Source organism: Somniosus microcephalus, chromosome 23 (genome assembly GCF_052327205.1).
Source record: "Somniosus microcephalus isolate GS21.2 chromosome 23, FLI_Smic_1.0, whole genome shotgun sequence".
Lineage (NCBI taxonomy): Eukaryota > Metazoa > Chordata > Chondrichthyes > Squaliformes > Somniosidae > Somniosus > Somniosus microcephalus.
Genome location: NC_141009.1, coordinates 53,646,321 through 53,666,384, shown reverse-complemented (window position 1 = coordinate 53,666,384; position 20,064 = coordinate 53,646,321). Strand labels below are relative to the sequence as shown.

The following is a 20,064-nucleotide window of genomic DNA, read 5'->3' as shown; positions in this document are numbered from 1 at the left end:
CAAGAATCTATTTGCCCGGATCAGGCCCCGCCCACAAACCTGGCCCCGCCTCCAGGTCAACATTGCGAGATTCCACCGATTGCGCTGGTTCGGGGATCCTCTTCAAATTGCGCTCAGTCTCTTAGGCGCACAGACACTAGTCGGCACGTTTTAAGAGTTTTTGCATATCAAAAAATATTTAATTTACTAAGAAACTGACTAGTGTTCACCATTGAAACTATCAAATGGTTCAGTATAGTTTTTTAAAAGCATTTTCAGTGATTTTAAATCGGGTTACTCACAGGCGGAGGACTAGACACGTTTATTAAAAATGCTTATTTTTGCTGATAAACCCATTTTCAGCTGTGTTAATAAAACTGTGCCAGGTTACCGCTCTTAAATACATCAGGGAATGGTCTTTAATGGAAAGTAAAAGAGTAACGAATACATTCTATTACACTGTAATATTACATATTACACTGCCCGATCGCACTGGTTCATGGAAGATTTTACGTTTGTGATTATATAAGTTTCCTGATTGCGCCCATAGGTTTATGTTTCGGACTGTTAAGAAAGAACTTGCATTTATATAGCGCCTTTCACAACCTCAGGATGTCCCAAAGTACTTCAACAACAACGTGCATTTATATAGCACATTTAACATAGTAAAACGACCCAAGGCCCTTCACAAGAGCGTTACCAGATAAAATTTGACACGACCCACAGAAGGAGATATTAGGACAGATGACCACAAACATGGTCACAGACAATTAAATACTTTTGGAGCGCCGTCACTGTTGTAATGTCAGTAATCACTGCAGCCAATTTGCCCCACAAACAGCAGTGAGATAATGACCAGATAATCTGTTTTAGTAATGTTGGTTGAGGGATAAATATTGGCCAGGATTCTCCTGTTCCTCTTCGAAATATTGCCATCGGATCTTTTCTGTCCACCTGAGAGGGAAGCTTGGTGTAATGGTTCAGAAGTTATTATATATCATCTCAATAAATGAATATACTTCAAATTTACAAATTTACAATTCTACCCGAAGACAAAAAAATCCCTCAAAACCTCAAAGCGAAAAAGTGAAACTCAGTTTCTGAGACAGGAGGCCAGTAAATAGGAGATAACAGTGTTGACCAAGCCCTCCAGACTTGGTGGGGGAGGGAAAGAGGAGAAATCTCAAGTTTGAAGTTGGTCAATGAGTGAAGTTTAGGATCAGAAAGAGTGAGACGGATTACCAACCGATTTAAATAAGCGGCGCTGTGTTTATTATCGGTGTGCCTCTCCCTCCCAATAACTGAGAAATTGATTTTTGTTTTAAACTTTTAGAGCAAAAAAAAATCAGCGCCAAGAAACAAAAGTCTAGGCCGGAGGGCGGATTTTATTTTTGTAACAGGCGATGTTTTCGAGAGTGCCTGGGGGGACACTTTGTGCCTCTACGTCGCAAACCGGTTTTGAAGTCTTTTTTTTTGAAAGTTGTTTTGTGGAGGCTGATCTGAGACTCTGCAATGGGGGGTGAAGTTCTCCTCGGAAGTGAAGCTCCGGGAGGCCCCATTCTCTTTTCGGCCACAAGTGCCGCGGATTAAGGTCGCCTCTGATAGCCGCCAGCGCGCACAATGGTCCGGCGGCGCCTTTCATTTATTGTCCTTCCCCAGCGGCAGCTTTCTCCCCCACTGTTCCCCCTGACAGGCAGCCAATAAATACATCAACCTCTCACCATAATACCATGATCTATTTACTGCTTCTAAAAAAAAGGAGCGCCTTGAGTGTGAGGTGCAAGGAAAGAGATCCTATAAATGGGAAACTTGGGGATTTTAAGGCATGGATCTCGGAATATAATAGCAAAGACTGTCCATATAAAAGGCTCTTCAAAAAGGAATACATTGCTTTACTTAATTCCCAAAGGGTGTTACATAGCTGAGCATGTGTGAGATGCTGAGTTACTAAAGCTTCCCAAAAGCCATAGCAATTTACAACAATGTGATCTAAAGGTGATGGGTCTTTTCCCTCTCCTTCCTGCAGTTCCCCTTCACAACGATCCTGTTGGTGTGTTTTTGATTTGCCCAGAAGAAGTTTACAACGTCGCTGTTAATGGGGGTTGAACGACTTCTTGCTTCGAAGCAGCAGCTGTCAATCACAAGGCAAAGGCTGAGGGGACCAAGCCCAAGAGAAGCCATCAAGTTCATTTACACCTCGCCCCCACCCCCACCCAGCGCCAATAAGGAGGGCTCCAATTAGCATATTGATCCAATCAGGCTGCTCAGTCAAGCTCCAGAGGTCCATCTCTTCCCCTCTGGCTCAATGAGCTGAGTGTTGTGGGCCTGGGTTGACCGCTTCAGTGATGGACCTCTGGAGCTAGGTGGTGCCTGTGTCTGTGGACTAACCGGTTGGAAGCATGTCCGGCCGGCCAATTAGTCCTGGCCTAGGAGCTAATCTGGCCAGGCCAATCCATTCCCCAGAAAGACCTGCTCTCTTGCCTTTTGGCAATGGGGTTGTTCAAGATGTAAGCGCTCAGTTTTATAAGCCGGTTTACAATGGCATCTTTCCTTTCCCACCCCTCAAAGTAGAATATGGCCATGCACAGGCTCAGGCAGGAGACTCTGCGGCGGTGTCCCACTCCGGCTACTGGTATCCATTCACCCCCACTGACCCACCACCCCATGGACCGGTGCATGGCCATCAGGGCAGCGGGCATGCTTCGCCCCTGGCTACCCCCGGAGGACTACTCAACAGATCGGAGATCAAAACGGAGAAGGAAAGCAAGGGCTTTCCCCAGGAGGCGAGCTACAGCACCCCGACTACCCCAACCCCTTCCTACAGCCACCGCTGGAGCACCACTTTCTGGCAGCCGGCCCTCGCCGCCTCCACCACCTCCACCTCCACCTCCTCGGCCCCGCTTCCCAGCCAGACCTACCCTGGGTTCGGCGCCTTCCCTTCGCCCCCAAAGATGTACCCCAGCCCCTCGCAACAGAGCGACAGCAGCCAGCCTGCCCAGTCCAACAGTGGCTCCACCGGGACAACCAGCGAGGAAGGACAGTCCAGCGACAGCGAGGAGGTAGCTTTTTCATTCAAATGTTTAAAACATACATTTTGTTTAAACGAAAGTCAAGTTTTGCTTGGAATCGTCAGGGTTTTTTCTTCCATGGGGTGCAATGTAAAATGCAGAATTTTCCCCATGTATTTCAGGGTGGTGAATATCTTCAACTCCCCAGGTCTCTCCTGGGCTGTTCTTGCTGCATGTAAATAAACGCGACCCCCACCTCCTGCTTCTCATTCTCGGTCCCTGGTTCTCTGTCTTTGAAGTTTCTAACTTCTGCAAACTGTATTTTAAAGTTCGGTCTGTTTTTGTTGGACTTGTGCAACGGTTTCCGTATCTGAGAAGTCTGTCTGCAGGATTGGAGAGCCTTTGTGGGATGGATCTTGGAGTTGTTGATTTAATGGGGTGGCCTGGCAGTGTTTTCTGTGTGTTCAGTGTAAGATGTCTCACTTTCTGTGGATCATAGTCTTTTAATGTTTAACAGAGAAACAATTGAGCTACACACAGGAAACCTAGTGTTCCAGAGCTCTTGATTAACTTGATGTTTGATACAGTATCATTTTGGTTCCATGACTGCACACCCTAACTTTCAATTAGCTCTAAATGCTTGGAATATGAACAGCTCTCCCAACTTTATCCTCTCTTGTGCTTAAAGGAATATCCCACCAAAGAAAGAATGGAACAGTTTGCCAAAGAACTGAAACACAAAAGGATTACACTTGGCTTCACACAGGCTGATGTTGGATTGGCTTTGGGGAATCTCTACGGTAAGTCAGCCTGAGCCTCTCCTTTTCTGAAGTTGTGTACACTTATTGGGGATAATTGATGTTAAAACCACCAATGCTATAATTCCATTAAGAATATACAGTACATTACCAGTACAATTTACAAGGAGCTGCTGTTTTAAAATATGCTACGCGTTCTTGCAATTCCCATCTTTAATTCGGGATGGTGACTGGTCTGGGCCAGTGATTGTTGGAGGGAGGTGGGATAACGCAGGCTGCTATAAATACAAAGGTTTCCCTTGAGAAATGTTGATGTTTTAAGATGGACGCAGTTGGTGATGCAGTTCTCCTCTAGTTCTTTTTAAGCTGTGTTTGGGGGGTGGGGGTGGAGGTGGAGGGAGAGGGGGGAAGAGAAAGGGAGGGAAGAGAGAAAAACATTGGCTCAAATGTTAAACTCTTTTTGAACCTGAACATTGAGCGTGGCGTTGCAAATGTCAGGGTTTTTATAAGCTTGCCTCTCATCCTCCGCCCTCTGAAAACGTCATCTCATCCAAAACTCTGCTGCTGGTACCCTACCCCATACCAAGTCCTGCTCAACCCATCACCCCTGTTCTCGCTGGCGTGCTGTTGGCTCCTGATCCTCCAATTTAAAATTCTGATCCATGTTTAAATCCATTCATAGCCTTGCACTCCCTCCCTATCTCTGTAACCTCCCCCCTCAATTCCACAAACTTTTGCCTTTTGTGCATCCTTGATGTCGCTCCCCCCGGCAGTTATTGTCAGCCATGCCTTTATCTGCTGCTGGAACCCTTGACCATTCCAAGTCTCTCCTGGCCGGCTTCCCATCCTCCACCCTCCATAAACTTGAGCTCCTCTAAAACACCACTGCCCGTGTCCTAACTCGCACCAAGTCCCATTTACCCATTAGCCCTCTGCTGTTTGTGGGACCTTGCTGTGTGCAAATTGGCTGCTGTGATTGCTTGCATTACAGCAGTGACTACACTCCAAAAGTACTGCCCATGTTTTTGGTCCTCTGTTCGAATATCCCCTTGTGTGGCTTGTGTCAAATGTTGTCTCCTATGAAGCACCTTGGGATATTTTACTAAGTTTAGGGTGCTATATAAATGCAAGTTGTTATTACCTCTCCATCTCCCTCTCCTTTTTAGGATTCTACTTAAAGCCCACCTTGTTATTTCATTCTTGTGGGTGACAATTTTATTTTGTGTCTATTACACCTCTGAAGTGCCTCGGGGTGCTTTTCATTGTAAATGGTGTTGTATAAAGGCAAATTGTTTCATTGGCTTCTGATTTTTGCAATCCTGCATTGCTATTATCCGCAATACAAAGGTGCCTTACTGACTTCCAATCTGATCTGAGGTGTCAGACAGTGAAACTCACCTAGCTTAATGAGAAGATCTGTGCCAGTGTTAAGCATGTACTGCTTTCAGCTTCCCAAGTGATGTGTGTTTTGGGGAGAAAGGGGAAGAAAGTGGAGCACTGATTCTTTAATTTAAGAACATAAAGTTAAGATTGTAAAATTCCCAGGATTCCTGTAGTTTCACGATGGACTGGAGTTGTATTAATGTTCAAATGTTGAAGCGACCCCCCACTAGAGATGCTCCTGCATCATTGGTGCTGCTGCTGATTCTGTGCTGGTGAATTGCAGCGGCCTGTGTTGTCCCCAGAGATGGCATTGTTGCTGTAGAAATGGGGGGCCAGTGTATAATTTGCTGCTCTTCAGCAGAATCTCTTGAACCTTTTTTGTCCATTCCCTTCATTATTTCCCTTCTAGCCCCAAAGGCGTTGACACCCTTACTGGGACGGTGGTTCCACTCGTGTGTCCTCTGGTACCTTGCCCAAGTGACCATTATTGGTGGGAGCCCAGAAAGAGTATGGCGTCTTGCGTCTTATCAGCTGAGGACAACCTGAACCAAGCTGGATCCCATCCTCCTTGTCTGAGATCCGCTTATAATATTCAAGTAGGGGTCACTGGCGATTGATCTGCACTGAGATTTATTTTTCTCCTCTCCTCTCTGCTAATTCAGTACCAGTACCAACCAGCAATTGAACTCAAGACTCCAGTCTTTGTCCTTTGTGGCTCCAGTTTTTTCTCTTGAGCCATGGCACTTGTTGGTGTGGCTTTGTCCTTTTTTTAAAGGAAAGAAAACTTAATGCAATTGATACAGCCCATTGTTGCATTTCTCAGCACTTTATGTACAAGGACCAGTGAAGCGGGGATTGTTCTCCTCGATCAGAGATGGTTAAGGGGAGATTTAATAGGGGTGTTCAAAATCATGAAGGGTTTTGATGAAAATAAATAAGGAGAAGCTGTTTCCATTGGCAGAAAGATCGGTAACCAGAGGACACCGATTTAACGTAATTGGTAAAAGAACCAGAGGCGACATGAGAATTTTTTTAACGTAGTGGTTATGATCTGGAATGCACTGCCTGAAACAGGCAGATGGAAGCAGATTTAATAATAACTTTCGAAAGGAATTGGATAAATACTTGAAGGGAGGAAGACATGTGCATGGCTGTGGGAAAAGGCAAGGGAATGGGACTAATTGGATAGCTCTTAAGAGCTTACACAGGCATGATGGGCCGAATGACCTCTACTGTATCATTTTAAAAAAAAAGTGCAATCGCTGTAGCCATGCATGAGAATGCAGTTGCCATTTTACTCGCAGCACGGTCCCGCAAATGCCAGAGAGATGTTTTTGGTGGAGTTGCTTAAGGGAAGAATGTTGGCCAGGACACTAGTGAAACTTTTTTGAATAGTGCCATGGGATCTTTATTTGAACAGACAGGACCTTGGTTTAATGCTTCAGCTGAAGGTTCACACCTTTGACAATGCAATATTCCTCCGGTACTAGTGTTAGCCTAGAATCTGTGCTTGAGTGGGGTTTGCACTTCTGCAGGCTGCACTGGGGTGCTGTCGTGTCAGTGGTGCCGTCTTTCGGATGAGATGTTAAACAGAGTCTAAACTGTCTGCCCCCTTGGGTGGGTGTAAAAGATTCCACGGCACTATTTAAAGACGAGTAGGGGAGTTCGCCCTGGTGTCCTGGCCAACATTTATCCCTCAACCAACCTAATAAACAGATTATCTGGTGATTATAGAAACATAGAAACACAGAAGATAGGAGCAGGAGTAGGCCACTCGGCCCCTCGAGCCTGCTCCGCCATTCAATGAGATCATGGCTGATCATCCAAACTCAGTACCCTGTCCCTGCCTTCTCCCCATATCCCTTGATCCCTTTAGCCTTAAGAAATATATCCAACTCCTTCTTGAATATATTTAATGAATTGGCCTCCACTGCCTTCTGTGGTAGAGAATTCCACAGGTTCACCGCTCTCTGGGTGAAGAAATTCCTCCTCATCTCTGTCCTAAATGGCTTACCCCTTATCCTTAGACTGTGACCCCTGGTTCTGGACTCCCTGGCCATCGGGAACATCCTTCCAGCATCTAGTCTGTCTAGTCCTGTTAGAATTTTATAAGTTTCAATGAGATCCCCTCTCATTCTTCTAAACTCCAGCGAGTATAAGCCCAATCGACCCAATCTCTCCTTATACGTCATTCCTGCCATCCCAGGTATCAATCTGGTGAATCTTCGCTGCACTCCCTCCATCGCAAGAACATCCTTCCTCAGATAAGGCGACCAAAACTGCACACAATACTCAAGATGTGGTCTCACCAAGGCCCTGTACAACTGCAGCAAGACATCTTTGTTCCTGTACTCGAACCCTCTCGCTACGAAGGTCAACATACCATTTGCCTTCTTAACCGCCTGCTGCACCTGCATGCTTACCTTCAGCGACTGGTGCACAAGGACACCCAGGTCTCGTTGCACTTCCCCTTCTCCCAATCTATTGCCATTCAGACAATAATCTGCCTTCCTGTTTTTGCCATCAAAGTGGATAACCTCGCATTTATCCACATTATACTGCATCTGCCATGCTTCTGCCCAATCACCCAACCTGTCCAAATCATACTGGAGTTTCTCGGCATCCTCCTCACAGCACACACGCCCACCCAGCTTTGTGTCGTCTGCAAACTTGGAGATATTACATCTAGTTCCCTCGTCTAGATCATTTATATATATATATATTGTGAATAGCTGGGGTCCTAGGACCGATCCCTGCAGTACCCCACTAGTCACTGCCTGCCACTTGGGAAAAGAGCCGTTTATCACATTGCTGTTTGTGGGAGCTTGCTGTGCGCAAATTGGCTGCCGTGTTTCCCACATTACAACAGTGACTACACTTCTAAAGTACTTCATTGGCTGTAAAGTGCTTTGGGACGTCTTGAGGTTGTGACTTACGGAGGGGTGAGTGATGCATAGAAGTGAAGGAGGAAAGAGTCATTTCCAATCCTTTACATAGGATATAAAGCACAGAAACAGACCATTTGGCCCAACCAGTCCACGCCAGCATTTATGCTCCACTCGAGCCTCCTCCCATCTTTCCTCATCTAACTCAGTCAGTATAACCCTCTATACCCTTCTCCCTCATATGTTTGTCCAGCCTCCCCTTAAATGCATCCATACTATTCGCTTCAACCACTCCCTGTGGTAGCGAGTTCCACATTCTCACCACTCTCTGGGTAAAGAAGTTTCTTAAATTCCCTATTTGATTTCTTGGTGACTATCTAATATCGATGACCTCTAGTTTTGCTCTTCCCCACAAGTGACAATACTCTGAGTGGACACAATCAAAACCTTTCATAATTTTAAAGACCTCTATTAGGTCACCCCTCAGCCGTCTCTTCTCAAGAGAAAAGGGACTCAGCCTGTTCATCCTTTCCTGATGGGTATAAGTTCACATTTCTGGTATCATCCTTGTAAATCTTTTTTGCACCCTCTCCAGTGCCTCTATATCCTTTTTTTATAATATGGTGACCAGAATTGTGTGCAGTACTCCCAAGTGTGGTCGAACCAAGGCAAAGCGGTTTTTGTTTTGCGCCCATGCTAAAGTTAGTTTAAGTGTAACCGTAATCGGTTGTGGCAGACTCACTGGCTGCATGATGAGGACCTGGCCCACTGCTTCTAAAGGTTGGACACCCCTGCCCTACATCTTCCCCCATCAGCATCTAACAGTTTGTTTCTTGTTCCCATGCCAACTCTTCACTATTCACAAGGATTACATTTATTGGCCCAGTTATCTTAAAGATCTGAACCTGGTTGCATTGTCCCTCATTCGTCCTGCTTCCTATTTCGGTTTCCGCAGCAAATGGATTTGCTTACAGTACTTTTCCTTTGCAAACTGAGCAGTGAAGGTTCCCAGCCTAATGCCTGGGGTACTCTGCTCATAAACTCCTTTTTGAATAGTTTCTGCTTAAAGCTTCTGTGTCTCTCTGTTTTTTATAATCAATTTTTCACCCAGTTATTATCACTTTTTTCCCTTCTCTGTGAATCCTCATCTCTGCCATTAGACATCAGTGTGGAAATTTGTCAAAAGCTTTCTGAAAATCCAGGTACAGTCAAACCCTAAAGTACCTTGGCAAACTGGCCATTTGTTAACTGTTTGTACATAGCATTTGCAAAATGCAGGAATACACCTAAACACTCTTGGTGTTATGCGAAGCTTGTACAAAAGATAAAGTTTACTGAGTGTCGTTTTTGGGTGAAGCGGGTTTAAAGGGCAGAGAAAATTGAACCAGGGCAAGCAGGCATAATTCAGTCCCCAATTTAAAGTTGTGGGTTTGATTTATTTTTTAAATGGAAATTGTGTGTAAACCTGTCACGCTGTAATTACACCCTTCGGCCAGTGGAAATGCTGCAGCGCCACCCCTGGCAGGAGGGCGTGATTACAACCTGACCAACATTGGCCGTTTCCATTACGGATTCCTTTGTCTACATCTATAATGGAAGTTGATTGTGTGCAGAAGCAAGGTTGACAAGCTGGTGTTAAAATTTAGTGATGCAGTACAGGTAGACTACCCTTTATCCGGACTTCCGAAAACCGAAACCCTCTAAAAACCGAAGGTTTTTTCAGTCAGCGTAAGTCGTGCGCACGACATGACCAGAGTGGCGCACGACTTACAGGCCTAGCCGGATAAGGGATAGTGTAGCATTTTTCCGCACTTCTGAAAACCGAAATTGCTCAGCGTAAGTGTACCAGCCTTTATCCGCACATCCGAAACCAGAAAACCTCTGAAAGCCGAAGGTGGAGCAGTATTTATAGTCGTTATTTATCCCACCCTTTCGGATAAGGGATAGTGTATCCTTTATCCGCACTCCCGAAAACCGAATTACCTCTGAAAACCGAAGTGTTTTCGCGCACCTTCCGAAATCCGAAATTTTCACAAAACCGAAACACGGCTGGTCCCGAGGTTTTCGGATAAAGGATAGTCTACCTGTAGTATGGTTAATTGCATTTTTGATTTTTTTTTTTCCCTACTCTATTCTTATTTCAACCAACACATTCTGCATCAGCTGTCGCTCCATTTCTCCAGCCCAGTAATATTTATATATGTGCTTTTCCCTCCTGATTCCTGGTGCTGGTTTCAAGTTGGAGGTGGCAGAGCAGGATAGATGCAGGGAGGGCAGCAGCAGCAGGTATAGGCCACAGTACAAGAGGTTCCACTTGTGTAAATGTTCCCACTTGTCAAAATATTTGCACATAACGGTACCATGTCCCTTGTGCTGTACGCGGAGGTTCACTGCATGGAGTGGGTGGAGTGAGATTCACTGCATGGAGTGGGTGGAGTGAGATTCACTGCATGGAGTGGGTGGAGTGAGATTCACTGCATGGAGTAGGTGGAGTGGGATTCACTGCATGGAGTGGGTGGAGTGGGATTCACTGCATGGAGTGGGTGGAGTGAGATTCACTACATGGAGTAGGTGGAGTGGGATTCACTGCATGGAGTGGGTGGAGTGGGATTCACTGCATGGAGTGGGTGGAGTGAGATTCACTGCATGGAGTGGGTGGAGTGGAGATTCACTGCATGGAGTGGGTGGAGTGAGATTCACTGCATGGAGTGGGTGGAGTGAGATTCACTACATGGAGTGGGTGGAGTGAGATTCACTGCATGGGGTAGGTGGAGTGGGATTCACTGCATGGAGTGGGTGGAGTGAGATTCACTGCATGGGGTAGGCGGAGTGGGATTCACTGCATGGAGTGGGTGGAGTGAGATTCACTACATGGAGTGGGTGGAGTGGGATTCACTGCATGGAGTAGGTGGAGTGGGATTCACTGCATGGAGTAGGTGGAGTGGGATTCACTGCATGGAGTGGGTGGAGTGGGATTCACTGGATGGAGTGGGTGGAGTGAGATTCACTGGATGGAGTGGGTGGAGTGGGATTCACTGGATGGAGTGGGTGGAGTGAGATTCACTGGATGGAGTAGGTGGAGTGAGATTCACTGGATGGAGTGGGTGGAGTGGGATTCACTGGATGGAGTGGGTGGAGTGGGATTCACTGGATGGAGTGGGTGGAGTGGGATTCACTGGATGGAGTAGGTGGAGTGAGATTCACTACATGGAGTGGGTGGAGTGGGATTCACTGGATGGAGTGGGTGGAGTGAGATTCACTGGATGGAGTGGGTGGAGTGAGATTCACTGCATGGAGTAGGTGCAGTGAGATTCACTGCATGGAGTGGGTGGAGTGAGATTCACTGGATGGAGTGGGTGGAGTGAGATTCACTGCATGGAGTGGGTGGAGTGGGATTCACTGCATGGAGTGGGTGGAGTGGGATTCACTGCATGGAGTGGGTGGAGTGTGATTCACTGGATGGAGTGGGTGGAGTGAGATTCACTGGATGGAGTGGGTGGAGTGAGATTCACTACATGGAGTAGGTGGAGTGGGATTCACTACATGGAGTGGGTGGAGTGAGATTCACTGGAAGGAGTAGGTGGAGTGGGATTCACTGCATGGAGTGGGTGGAGTGGGATTCACTGCATGGAGTGGGTGGAGTGGGATTCACTGCATGGAGTGGGTGGAGTGGGATTCACTGCATGGAGTGGGTGGAGTGGGATTCACTGCATGGAGTGGGTGGAGTGGGATTCACTGGAAGGAGTAGGTGGAGTGAGATTCACTGGATGGAGTAGGTGGAGTGAGATTCACTGCATGGAGTAGGTGGAGTGGGATTCACTGGAAGGAGTGGGTGGAGTGGGATTCACTGCATGGAGTGGGTGGAGTGAGATTCACTGCATGGAGTGGGTGGAGTGGGATTCACTGCATGGAGTGGGTGGAGTGAGATTCACTGCATGGAGTAGGTGGAGTGAGATTCACTGCATGGAGTAGGTGGAGTGGGATTCACTGCATGGAGTGGGTGGAGTGGGATTCACTGCATGGAGTGGGTGGAGTGAGATTCACTGCATGGAGTAGGTGGAGTGGGATTCACTGCATGGAGTGAGTGGAGTGAGATTCACTACATGGAGTGGGTGGAGTGAGATTCACTGGATGGAGTGGTTGGAGTGGGATTCACTGCATGGAGTGGGTGGAGTGAGATTCACTGCATGGAGTAGGTGGAGTGAGATTCACTGCATGGAGTGGGTGGAGTGAGATTCACTACATGGAGTGGGTGGAGTGAGATTCACTGGATGGAGTAGGTGGAGTGGGATTCACTGCATGGAGTGGGTGGAGTGGGATTCACTACATGGAGTAGGTGGAGTGAGATTCACTGCATGGAGTGGGTGGAGTGAGATTCACTACATGGAGTGGGTGGAGTGAGATTCACGACATGGAGTAGGTGGATTGGGATTCACTGCATGGAGTGGGTGGAGTGGAGATTCACTCCATGCTGGTATTTCATTTTGCCTTTGCACTATTACTGCAATGTTTTTGGCAGGGAGGAGGTGAAGTTCCAGTTTAATTAAAATAACTTTCCTTTCAAAATATTTGGGTGAAAAATTCTCAATTCCTCCCCCCTCCCCGCCCCCCCAGGGGTGATTCTCTTAACCTGCACATTGATTGCGGAAAAACTGAGCAACTGTTGGGAATGAATATTTTCTGCTGGTTATGATTAATTTGTCTACTTTTGTCCAGCCAGTTTTCTTCCCGCCCCTAAAAGGTGTTGATTCCTTCCTAGGCCTCACGACTTGTTCACGTGACTGTTCAGGTGTGAGCTGTGATGGGAAGTGTTGGTCGGTTGTTGACCTCCCGAGTGCCCTTGCCTGACATCCACACACGTGGACTTGGAGCTGGGGTGAAGGAATAGCAATTGGGAGAAAACTATTCTCCCTCCTTCCCCCATGCCTGCTGAGCTAACTCTGCACACACTGGGGCTTGAGCTGAGATTCCTGGTCTGTAATACAGTAGTTCAGATCTGTATGCTGTCTTGTTGCTGTATCAAGTTTAGTTTGTTCTGTAGCCAGAGTCCACTCAAAAGGCTGTTCTAAAACGATTGGCCACATGTGGGGGATCTGGCGTGGTGCAGCTTTAGTACAATGCATCTGTTTGAAACTGCTGGTCGGCACATGCTTTCCCTGCGGCATTGTGGACCTGGACTGTCGGTGAAAGGGTCACTTGGTGCTGTTGCCCACGCATCAAGTCCGGCAGGTGAACGGCTTGTTTCCTGCATCTGATCATCCCAAGATAATCGTGACACGAGCAACTCTGCCTTTTGTTTTTGTACGATGATTTGTTCGCTCACCTTCTCATCCTCGATATCTCCACTGATATAAATTCTTCCGCTTCCATTTTAGGGAAGATGTTCAGTCAGACCACGATCTGCAGGTTTGAAGCGTTGCAGCTGAGTTTCAAAAACATGTGCAAACTGAAACCGATACTCCAGCGCTGGCTGAACGATGCAGAGAACAACGGCGGACTGCACGAGGTAGGAGCATCTTGTTGATGTTGTAAAATCCATAATGCTCATATCATAGTGATGGATAATTGTACTACTCCCATCGCTGTTCCTTCTGGCACCTGGGTGGATTGCGCTTTGTGTGAGCGTTGATAGTTTTTGGCAGGATATTTTACTGGGTGGGGGGGGGGTGGGGATTGAGTGCACTCCTGTCTCATGATGTCGCCAAGTATGAACTTTCCATGATCGAAGTGGATAGGTTCACACTTGCTCGCCACTTCCAGTGCCCCAACTGTTTCCCTGGTAGAAATCAGCAAACGCACTAATAACCAGGGCAGAGGCCCTGAGTCTTCCCAGTCTGTGTGGGTGATTAACCACTCCAAGTGACGTATTTAATCCTCGCACTAAGGCAGAGATGGTTTGAGAACCTCTTCTGTTAATCTGTTTGGTGAAATGTTAAGACTACAAAGGTTGCAGTAATGAACTTGAAGCTACGATGTATGTTTGGAACCTAAACCCTTGATGTGCAAACTTTTAATAACCCTGGAATAGGCCAAACTAAAGGATGGCTTCAACTAAAACTCTCCCCATGAAATAGTCTCATAATTCTGATCAATCCAAGTTTATTTACCCACATGACCTTCCCATTATTCATCACTGGAGCTAGAAAGCATTTGATCAATCTTTGTCCAATTTGCTCACTGCTTCTGCTAGTTGTGCCAGATGCCCCACTGGTGGCCTGTTCTACCTGTGAGTCTTGGTGGCGAGTGAGTGACTAGTCGTGGGGCTACCTGGATCCCGTGTGCCAACAGCAGGAAGTCTTCGACTGTAAGTGTCCTGTGCAAGTAAATTGAGTCTGGCCACAGGCTACGTGGAAAGTTCTGGAAGATATGAACATAGGTTTGCCTTTTTTTTTTTGTCCTTGCATTCAAATGTTCTTAATGTAATGGTTTCTTTTCAATCCTTTCCCCCCCCCCCCAAGATTTGTAATGTGGAGCAGGTTCTGGATCAGTCCAGGAAACGTAAGAGGAGAACCAGCATTGAGAACGGCGTGAAGAGAAACTTGGAGACCTACTTCATGAACTGTCCCAAGCCCACGAGCGAAGAAATCTTCCAGATTGCTGAAGACCTCCGATTAGACAAAGAGGTGAGTGTTTCTGTGCCTTTTTACTGGTCAGCATCATTGGATTACCACTACCAAACACAACTTGCACTTTATATAACAACTTTAACATAGTAAAACCTTCTAAGGCGCTTCACAGGAACATTATCAAACACAATTTGACACCGAGCCATAGAGATATCAGGACAGGAGACCAAGACATAAAGGAGGAGTGAGCTAGCGATGCGGAGAGGTTCAGGGAGGGGATTCCAGAGCTTAGTGCCTCGGCAGCTGAAGGCACGGCCGCCAGTGGTGGAGCGATTTGAAATTGGATCTGCCAAAGGTCAGAATTGAAGGGGCAGAGATCTCAGGGTTGTCTGGCTGGAGGAGGTTACAGAAATAGGGAGGGGTGAGGCCATGGAGGGATTTGGAAACCAGGATGAGAATTTTTAAATTGAGGCGTTGCTCAACCGGGAGCCAATGTAGATCAGCGAGCACAGAGGTGAAGGGTGAACGGGACTTGGTGCGAGTTAGGATGGGGGCAGCAGAGTTTTGGATGAGCTTATGGAGGCTGGAACATGGGAGACCAGCCAGGAGTGCATTGGAATCGTCAACTCTAGAGGTAACAAAGGCATGGATGAGCTGATGCAGGGTCCGAGACAGGCAGGCAGTGTTACGTAGGTGGAAGTGGGCTGTTTTAGAGTAGGAGCGGATATGTGGTGGGAAGCTCATCTCAGTCAAATAGGAAACCAATGTTGTGAATGGAGTTCAGCCTCAGTGGCTAGCGAGAGGGATGGAGCCGGTGGCCAGGGAACGGAGTTTGTGGCGGGGACTGAAGACAGTGGCTTCCCAATATTTAGTTGGAGGAAATTTCTCCTCCATCCAGTACTGGAGGTCGGACAAACAGCCTGCCAAAGCAGAGACACTGGCGGGGTCGAGTGAGGTGATGGTGGGGTAGAGCTGGGCGACCTGGCCAATATTCATCCTTTAATCAACATCACTAAAACATTATCTGGTCATTATCACATTGCTGTTTGTGGGAGCTTGCTGTGCGCAAATTGGCTTTCATGTTTCCCACATTACAACAGTGACTACATTCCAAAAAATACTTCATTGGCTATAAAGCGCTTAGGGATGTCCTGAGGTTGTGAAAGGCGCTATATTAACGCAAGTCGTTTTTTTTTCGTTCTTTACTTGTGGAACCTGATGTGTCTTCAGATGTTGTCTGAGGGGCAGCATGTTGATGAGAAATAGGAGGGGGGTCAAGGATATATACTTGGGAGTCTCCAGAGTTCTCTGGCTATGGCTGGATAGATAAGAATGGAACCAGGCAAGGGCAGTCATACCTAGCTGGATGACAGAGGAGAGACGTTGAAGGACGATGGTGTGGTCAACCGTATTAAAGGCTGCCGACAGCTAGAGAAGGATGAGAGGGATAGTTTACCACAGTCACAGTTACAAAAGATGTCATTTGTGACTTTGATAAAGGCCGTTTCAATTTTGTTAACGGGGCGGAAACTGGATTGGAGGGATTCAAACATGGAGTTATAGGAAAGATGGGCATGGATTTTGGCGGCAGCAACACGTTCAAGGACTTGAGAAGCAATGGAGGTTGCAGATGGGGCGGTAGTTTGCAAGGACAGAGGACAATGTAAAATGTGTAACTTTGAGTGCAGATCACCGTATATGCCAGAAAAGGAAGGGTGTAATTTGAGGGAAGAGTTATATACCGACCGGGCCAGTGTTGATCAGCTCCCAGACTTGTCTCAGTGGCAGGTAGAGGGAAGGAATCCAAAAAGGGATGGAGACAGAAACTAGTTATGTACTGTATAAATAAAGTACTGATTTGTACTCTCTGAAATGTTACACGTTGCACAAATAATTATATATGATGATAAGGAGCAATGCAGAATGCATTCTGCTAAGGTGAGGTGTCCTTTTTAAGGCTGCAGTCTAATCACTAATTCGAGTTTATTCAAAGGTTAATTGTTTTTTGGTTAATGTTTTTTGGGCTGCAGATTGGAATCCTGGCCTAGATTGTAGGGAGGTTAAGAAGCTGCAGATATTGTGGGGTTGGTACCTTTCTCTGCCGGAGAGTTTGTAGATTACAAATGACTGCAAGAGGTGTATTGACTACGTTAGTCTGGAAGTAGGACACACACAAGAGGAAATGCAATCAGATATACTTTTTCATAACGTGCGATGCTTGAGCACAGAAGGAGACCATTTTGGCTCATTGTACCTCTGGTAGCTGCACCCTATCTATCCACTCCAGCTCCATTTTTCAGCTCTTCCTGTACTCCCAACGTTTTACGCCTTAAATGCTAATTCGGCTTTGCTTCAATAGCCACTTGTAGATCTGTGTTTTCAATTTCTAATGAAGCTTTTACATGAAGAAAACCTCATTTAAAAAAAAAAAAAAAAAAAAATTATATTCCTAATACTAATCCTGAGTTTGTTCCTTTTCTACCAGTTCATTGAACAGTGGAAACAGAAAAATAGGAGCAGGAGTCAGCCATTCGGCTCTTTGAGCCTGCTCCGCCATTCAATATGATCATGGCTGATCCTCTCTATCTCAATACCATATTCCCGCTCTCTCCCCATACCCCTTGATGCCTTTTGTGTCTAGAAATCTATCTCTCTCCTTCTTAAATAAAGTCAATGACTTGGCCTCCACAGCCTTCTGTGGTAGAGAATTCCACTGGTTCACCACCCTCTGAGTGAAGAAATTTCTCATCTCAGTCCTAAATGTCCTACCCCGTATCTGGAGACTGTGACCCCTCATTCTAAACCCCCCCCCAGCCAGGGGAAACATCCTCCCTGCATCCAGTCTGTCTAGCTCTGTCAGAATTTTATACGTTTCAATAAGATAAATTAAATCTCTTGCTTACCCCCTCAACGTCTTTCATAACTTAGATTTCCCTTTAATCCTGTGATTACAGCATTTCCCCCCCCCCAAATTTAATCACAGTAACCTTTCCCCCCTGGTATGTATGAATTCTGTTGCACTTTTTCCAATCTTCAAATATCCTTTCTGAAATGGGATGCCAAAAAAGGTACTTGGGCTCCACTCCCTATTTGTCCCGTTTCAGTGGATTTTGGCTGAAATCTTGCCTTTTGCTCTGTATCTGTATCCCTAGATCTCTGTTCCGCCACAGAGCGTTCCTCCGTGTGCTGACTGCTTTAATCTTTGCACTCCTGACATCAATGGCTCAGTATTTACTGGGAAAATAACAGAGCGAATTAGTGCTTATATTAAATTTGCACAAAACGGCAACTTGTGGCGAGGAAGAGATACGCCGTGAGTTGCAAATCATAAAGTGCTGGACAATTTGTGTCGTTGGCCTCGTGAAACGGGACCTCCTCCTCCACTGCCCAGTGAGTTTCAAGAAATTGCTGCATTTGTGCTAAAAACAAATTAAACTTGCCGCAGAAAGTTAGGTCTGGTATTTAATGACCAGATTTACATTCCTGCAATGCCACGCCACCTTGAAGGGCCAGAAAGGACTTTGCTCCAACAAAAATTCTGGGCCAATAATTATGGAGGTGATTGAGAGGCCATTACCAATGGTCACTTCCACCGGAGCAGAATGTACAATAGGGAGGGGAAAGAGGATGTTAAATGGTCCATGTACAAATTATTTTTTTGCTTGGCATATGTTGTCTAGGTTATGTTGCAAGTCAACTGTGGTTGGTGCTTGACTAAAACTAAATGTTTCCATCTTTCGGTAGGTGATCAGAGTTTGGTTTTGCAATAGAAGACAGAAGGGGAAGAGGATGACACTACCTTGTATGGAAGAGAATGATGTACAAATCCATGAGGGGAGCCCACTTCACATGTCCCCCAGTGCCCTGATGCTACCTGACCCCATAGTAACCCAAGGATACAGTGCAGCTATGGTGCCACCTCCCATGTATATGTCCCCCTTCCCTCAAGCTTTGCACCCTGCTGTCTCCATGGGCAATCACAACAGTTAGAAGATCCGCTGTGGGTTTCTATTAACCCGAGTGCAAGGACTCCTGATTCTAGTGATACAAGTTGGTAGAACATGGCTGAAAGTTGTCTCTAAATTAATCTCGGGTCTAGGAAGTAGATGAGGGGTTCATCTGATATTAAATCTCAACTTTGCCTCCTTTTCTTTCTCTTTTTAAAATTCTTCCTCTCCCTTTCCCCAACTATAGGATTATAAATGGGATTGGACACTCGGCCCATTTTCTTTTTAAAAAAAAAACAACATATTTAATGGGAATTTTCTAACTTATTGAAAGTTTGTAGCGTTAATGTACTGAACGTTTTGCAATATAAACTATTTCCCCCTCTCTTTTCTTACAGTAGTTCTTTTCACGAAGATGTATCTGAATATTCCAATGCTGTAATTATAACATTGCTTGAAACTGCCAAGTGGAGTTGAACCACTTGGTGCTGAATGTTCCCAAACGAGAGGCTCCGTCAAAATGAATGACTGACTGTCGTAGGTCCATAAATCGGTGTGAATTTGGGCAGGAAGAAACTAGCTTCAATAACTCTCAGGGATTGCTGAATAACTCTTTAATCTGCGGAAATTCAGTGCCTATTTTAAGGCCTTACTGGTCCGTTGCTGTTTCAAGTACGTAATGTTTTGACCAGCTCTGCTTTTTTACTTGGGTTCTTAGCGTTCCCCACTTGTCCCAAGGGAGGTTGGGGGGTGGGGGGGATATAGAAGATGGATGGAGGTGGCTAGAGTCAGGACAAAAGTGCATGGGCTGGGCCATGAGGCTGGTAGTGATTGGAGCAAGGCCATGTAGGGATTTGGATCAGTGTTTTGAATTCCATGTATTGAGATGGGGAGCCAGTGAAGGTCAATGAGAATAGGATGGGGCCATAGGGATTCTGAAGGTATCAATTTGTTTAGGAGAGCTCAGAGCCACTGAGAAGGGCTAGAGGACGAGCCTGGAGATGGGAGTGTTTCCGTGGCAGCGGTGGGGGGGGTTGTGAAGGGCAAAGGTTAGTGATGTTACGGAGGTACAAAATAAAGCGATTTTGATGGACGGATATGGGGGGGTTTGCTCAGTAAGACCCAAGCTTTAATCAGGTTCAGCCTGAGTGAGTAGTCTTGGGTTGGGAGTGAGGATATAGAGTTTTTGGGAATTGAACAGGATCGATTTAGGCTTGGTAGATTTTTTTGGAGCAAGTTCCTTCTTGCCCTTGACTTGATGGACAAGCAATCTGACAGCAAAGTAGCAGCTGTGGAGTTGATGTTTAGTGGGATGGCAGAGCTGGGTACCGTCAGCAGAGAAGTGGAAGAACCTGGCCCTATTCTGAAGATAATATTGCCAAGGGGCTGTCCTTCCTTCCCTTCCCTTCCCTCTCCCTCCCTCCCTCTTCTCCAACCCTCCTTCTCCCCAAGAAGAATGGAACTACTAGTTACTTCAGAGGTGACCGTGGCAGCGCAAGGCGGGGGAAAGCCACGTTGGGCTGATGAGTTGAATGAAG

The 20,064-nt window shown here is 46.3% G+C and overlaps 1 protein-coding gene across 1 annotated transcript; it reads left to right on the top strand.

The window, feature by feature from the left end:
* Window positions 1-1,910: 1,910 nt before the first annotated feature.
* LOC147101854 (POU domain, class 5, transcription factor 1.1-like) lies at window positions 1,911-18,911 on the top strand. Its single transcript, XM_085965987.1, has 5 exons — window positions 1,911-3,038; window positions 3,676-3,787; window positions 13,389-13,519; window positions 14,472-14,636; window positions 18,324-18,911. The coding sequence occupies exons 1-5, from the start codon at window positions 2,379-2,381 to the stop codon at window positions 18,567-18,569; spliced, it is 1,314 nt and encodes a 437-aa protein (XP_085822113.1). The 5' UTR covers window positions 1,911-2,378; the 3' UTR covers window positions 18,570-18,911.
* Window positions 18,912-20,064: the final 1,153 nt, after the last annotated feature.

Excerpts from the sequence above, each read along its gene's own strand:
- LOC147101854 (XM_085965987.1), top strand. The coding sequence starts at position 2,379 with ATGTCCGGCCGGCCAATTAGTCCTGGCCTAGGAGCTAATCTGGCCAGG. Across the intron at positions 13,520-14,471 it reads ACAACGGCGGACTGCACGAG|ATTTGTAATGTGGAGCAGGT; the intron begins GTAGGAGCATCT and ends CCCCCCCCCAAG. Across the intron at positions 14,637-18,323 it reads ACCTCCGATTAGACAAAGAG|GTGATCAGAGTTTGGTTTTG; the intron begins GTGAGTGTTTCT and ends ATCTTTCGGTAG.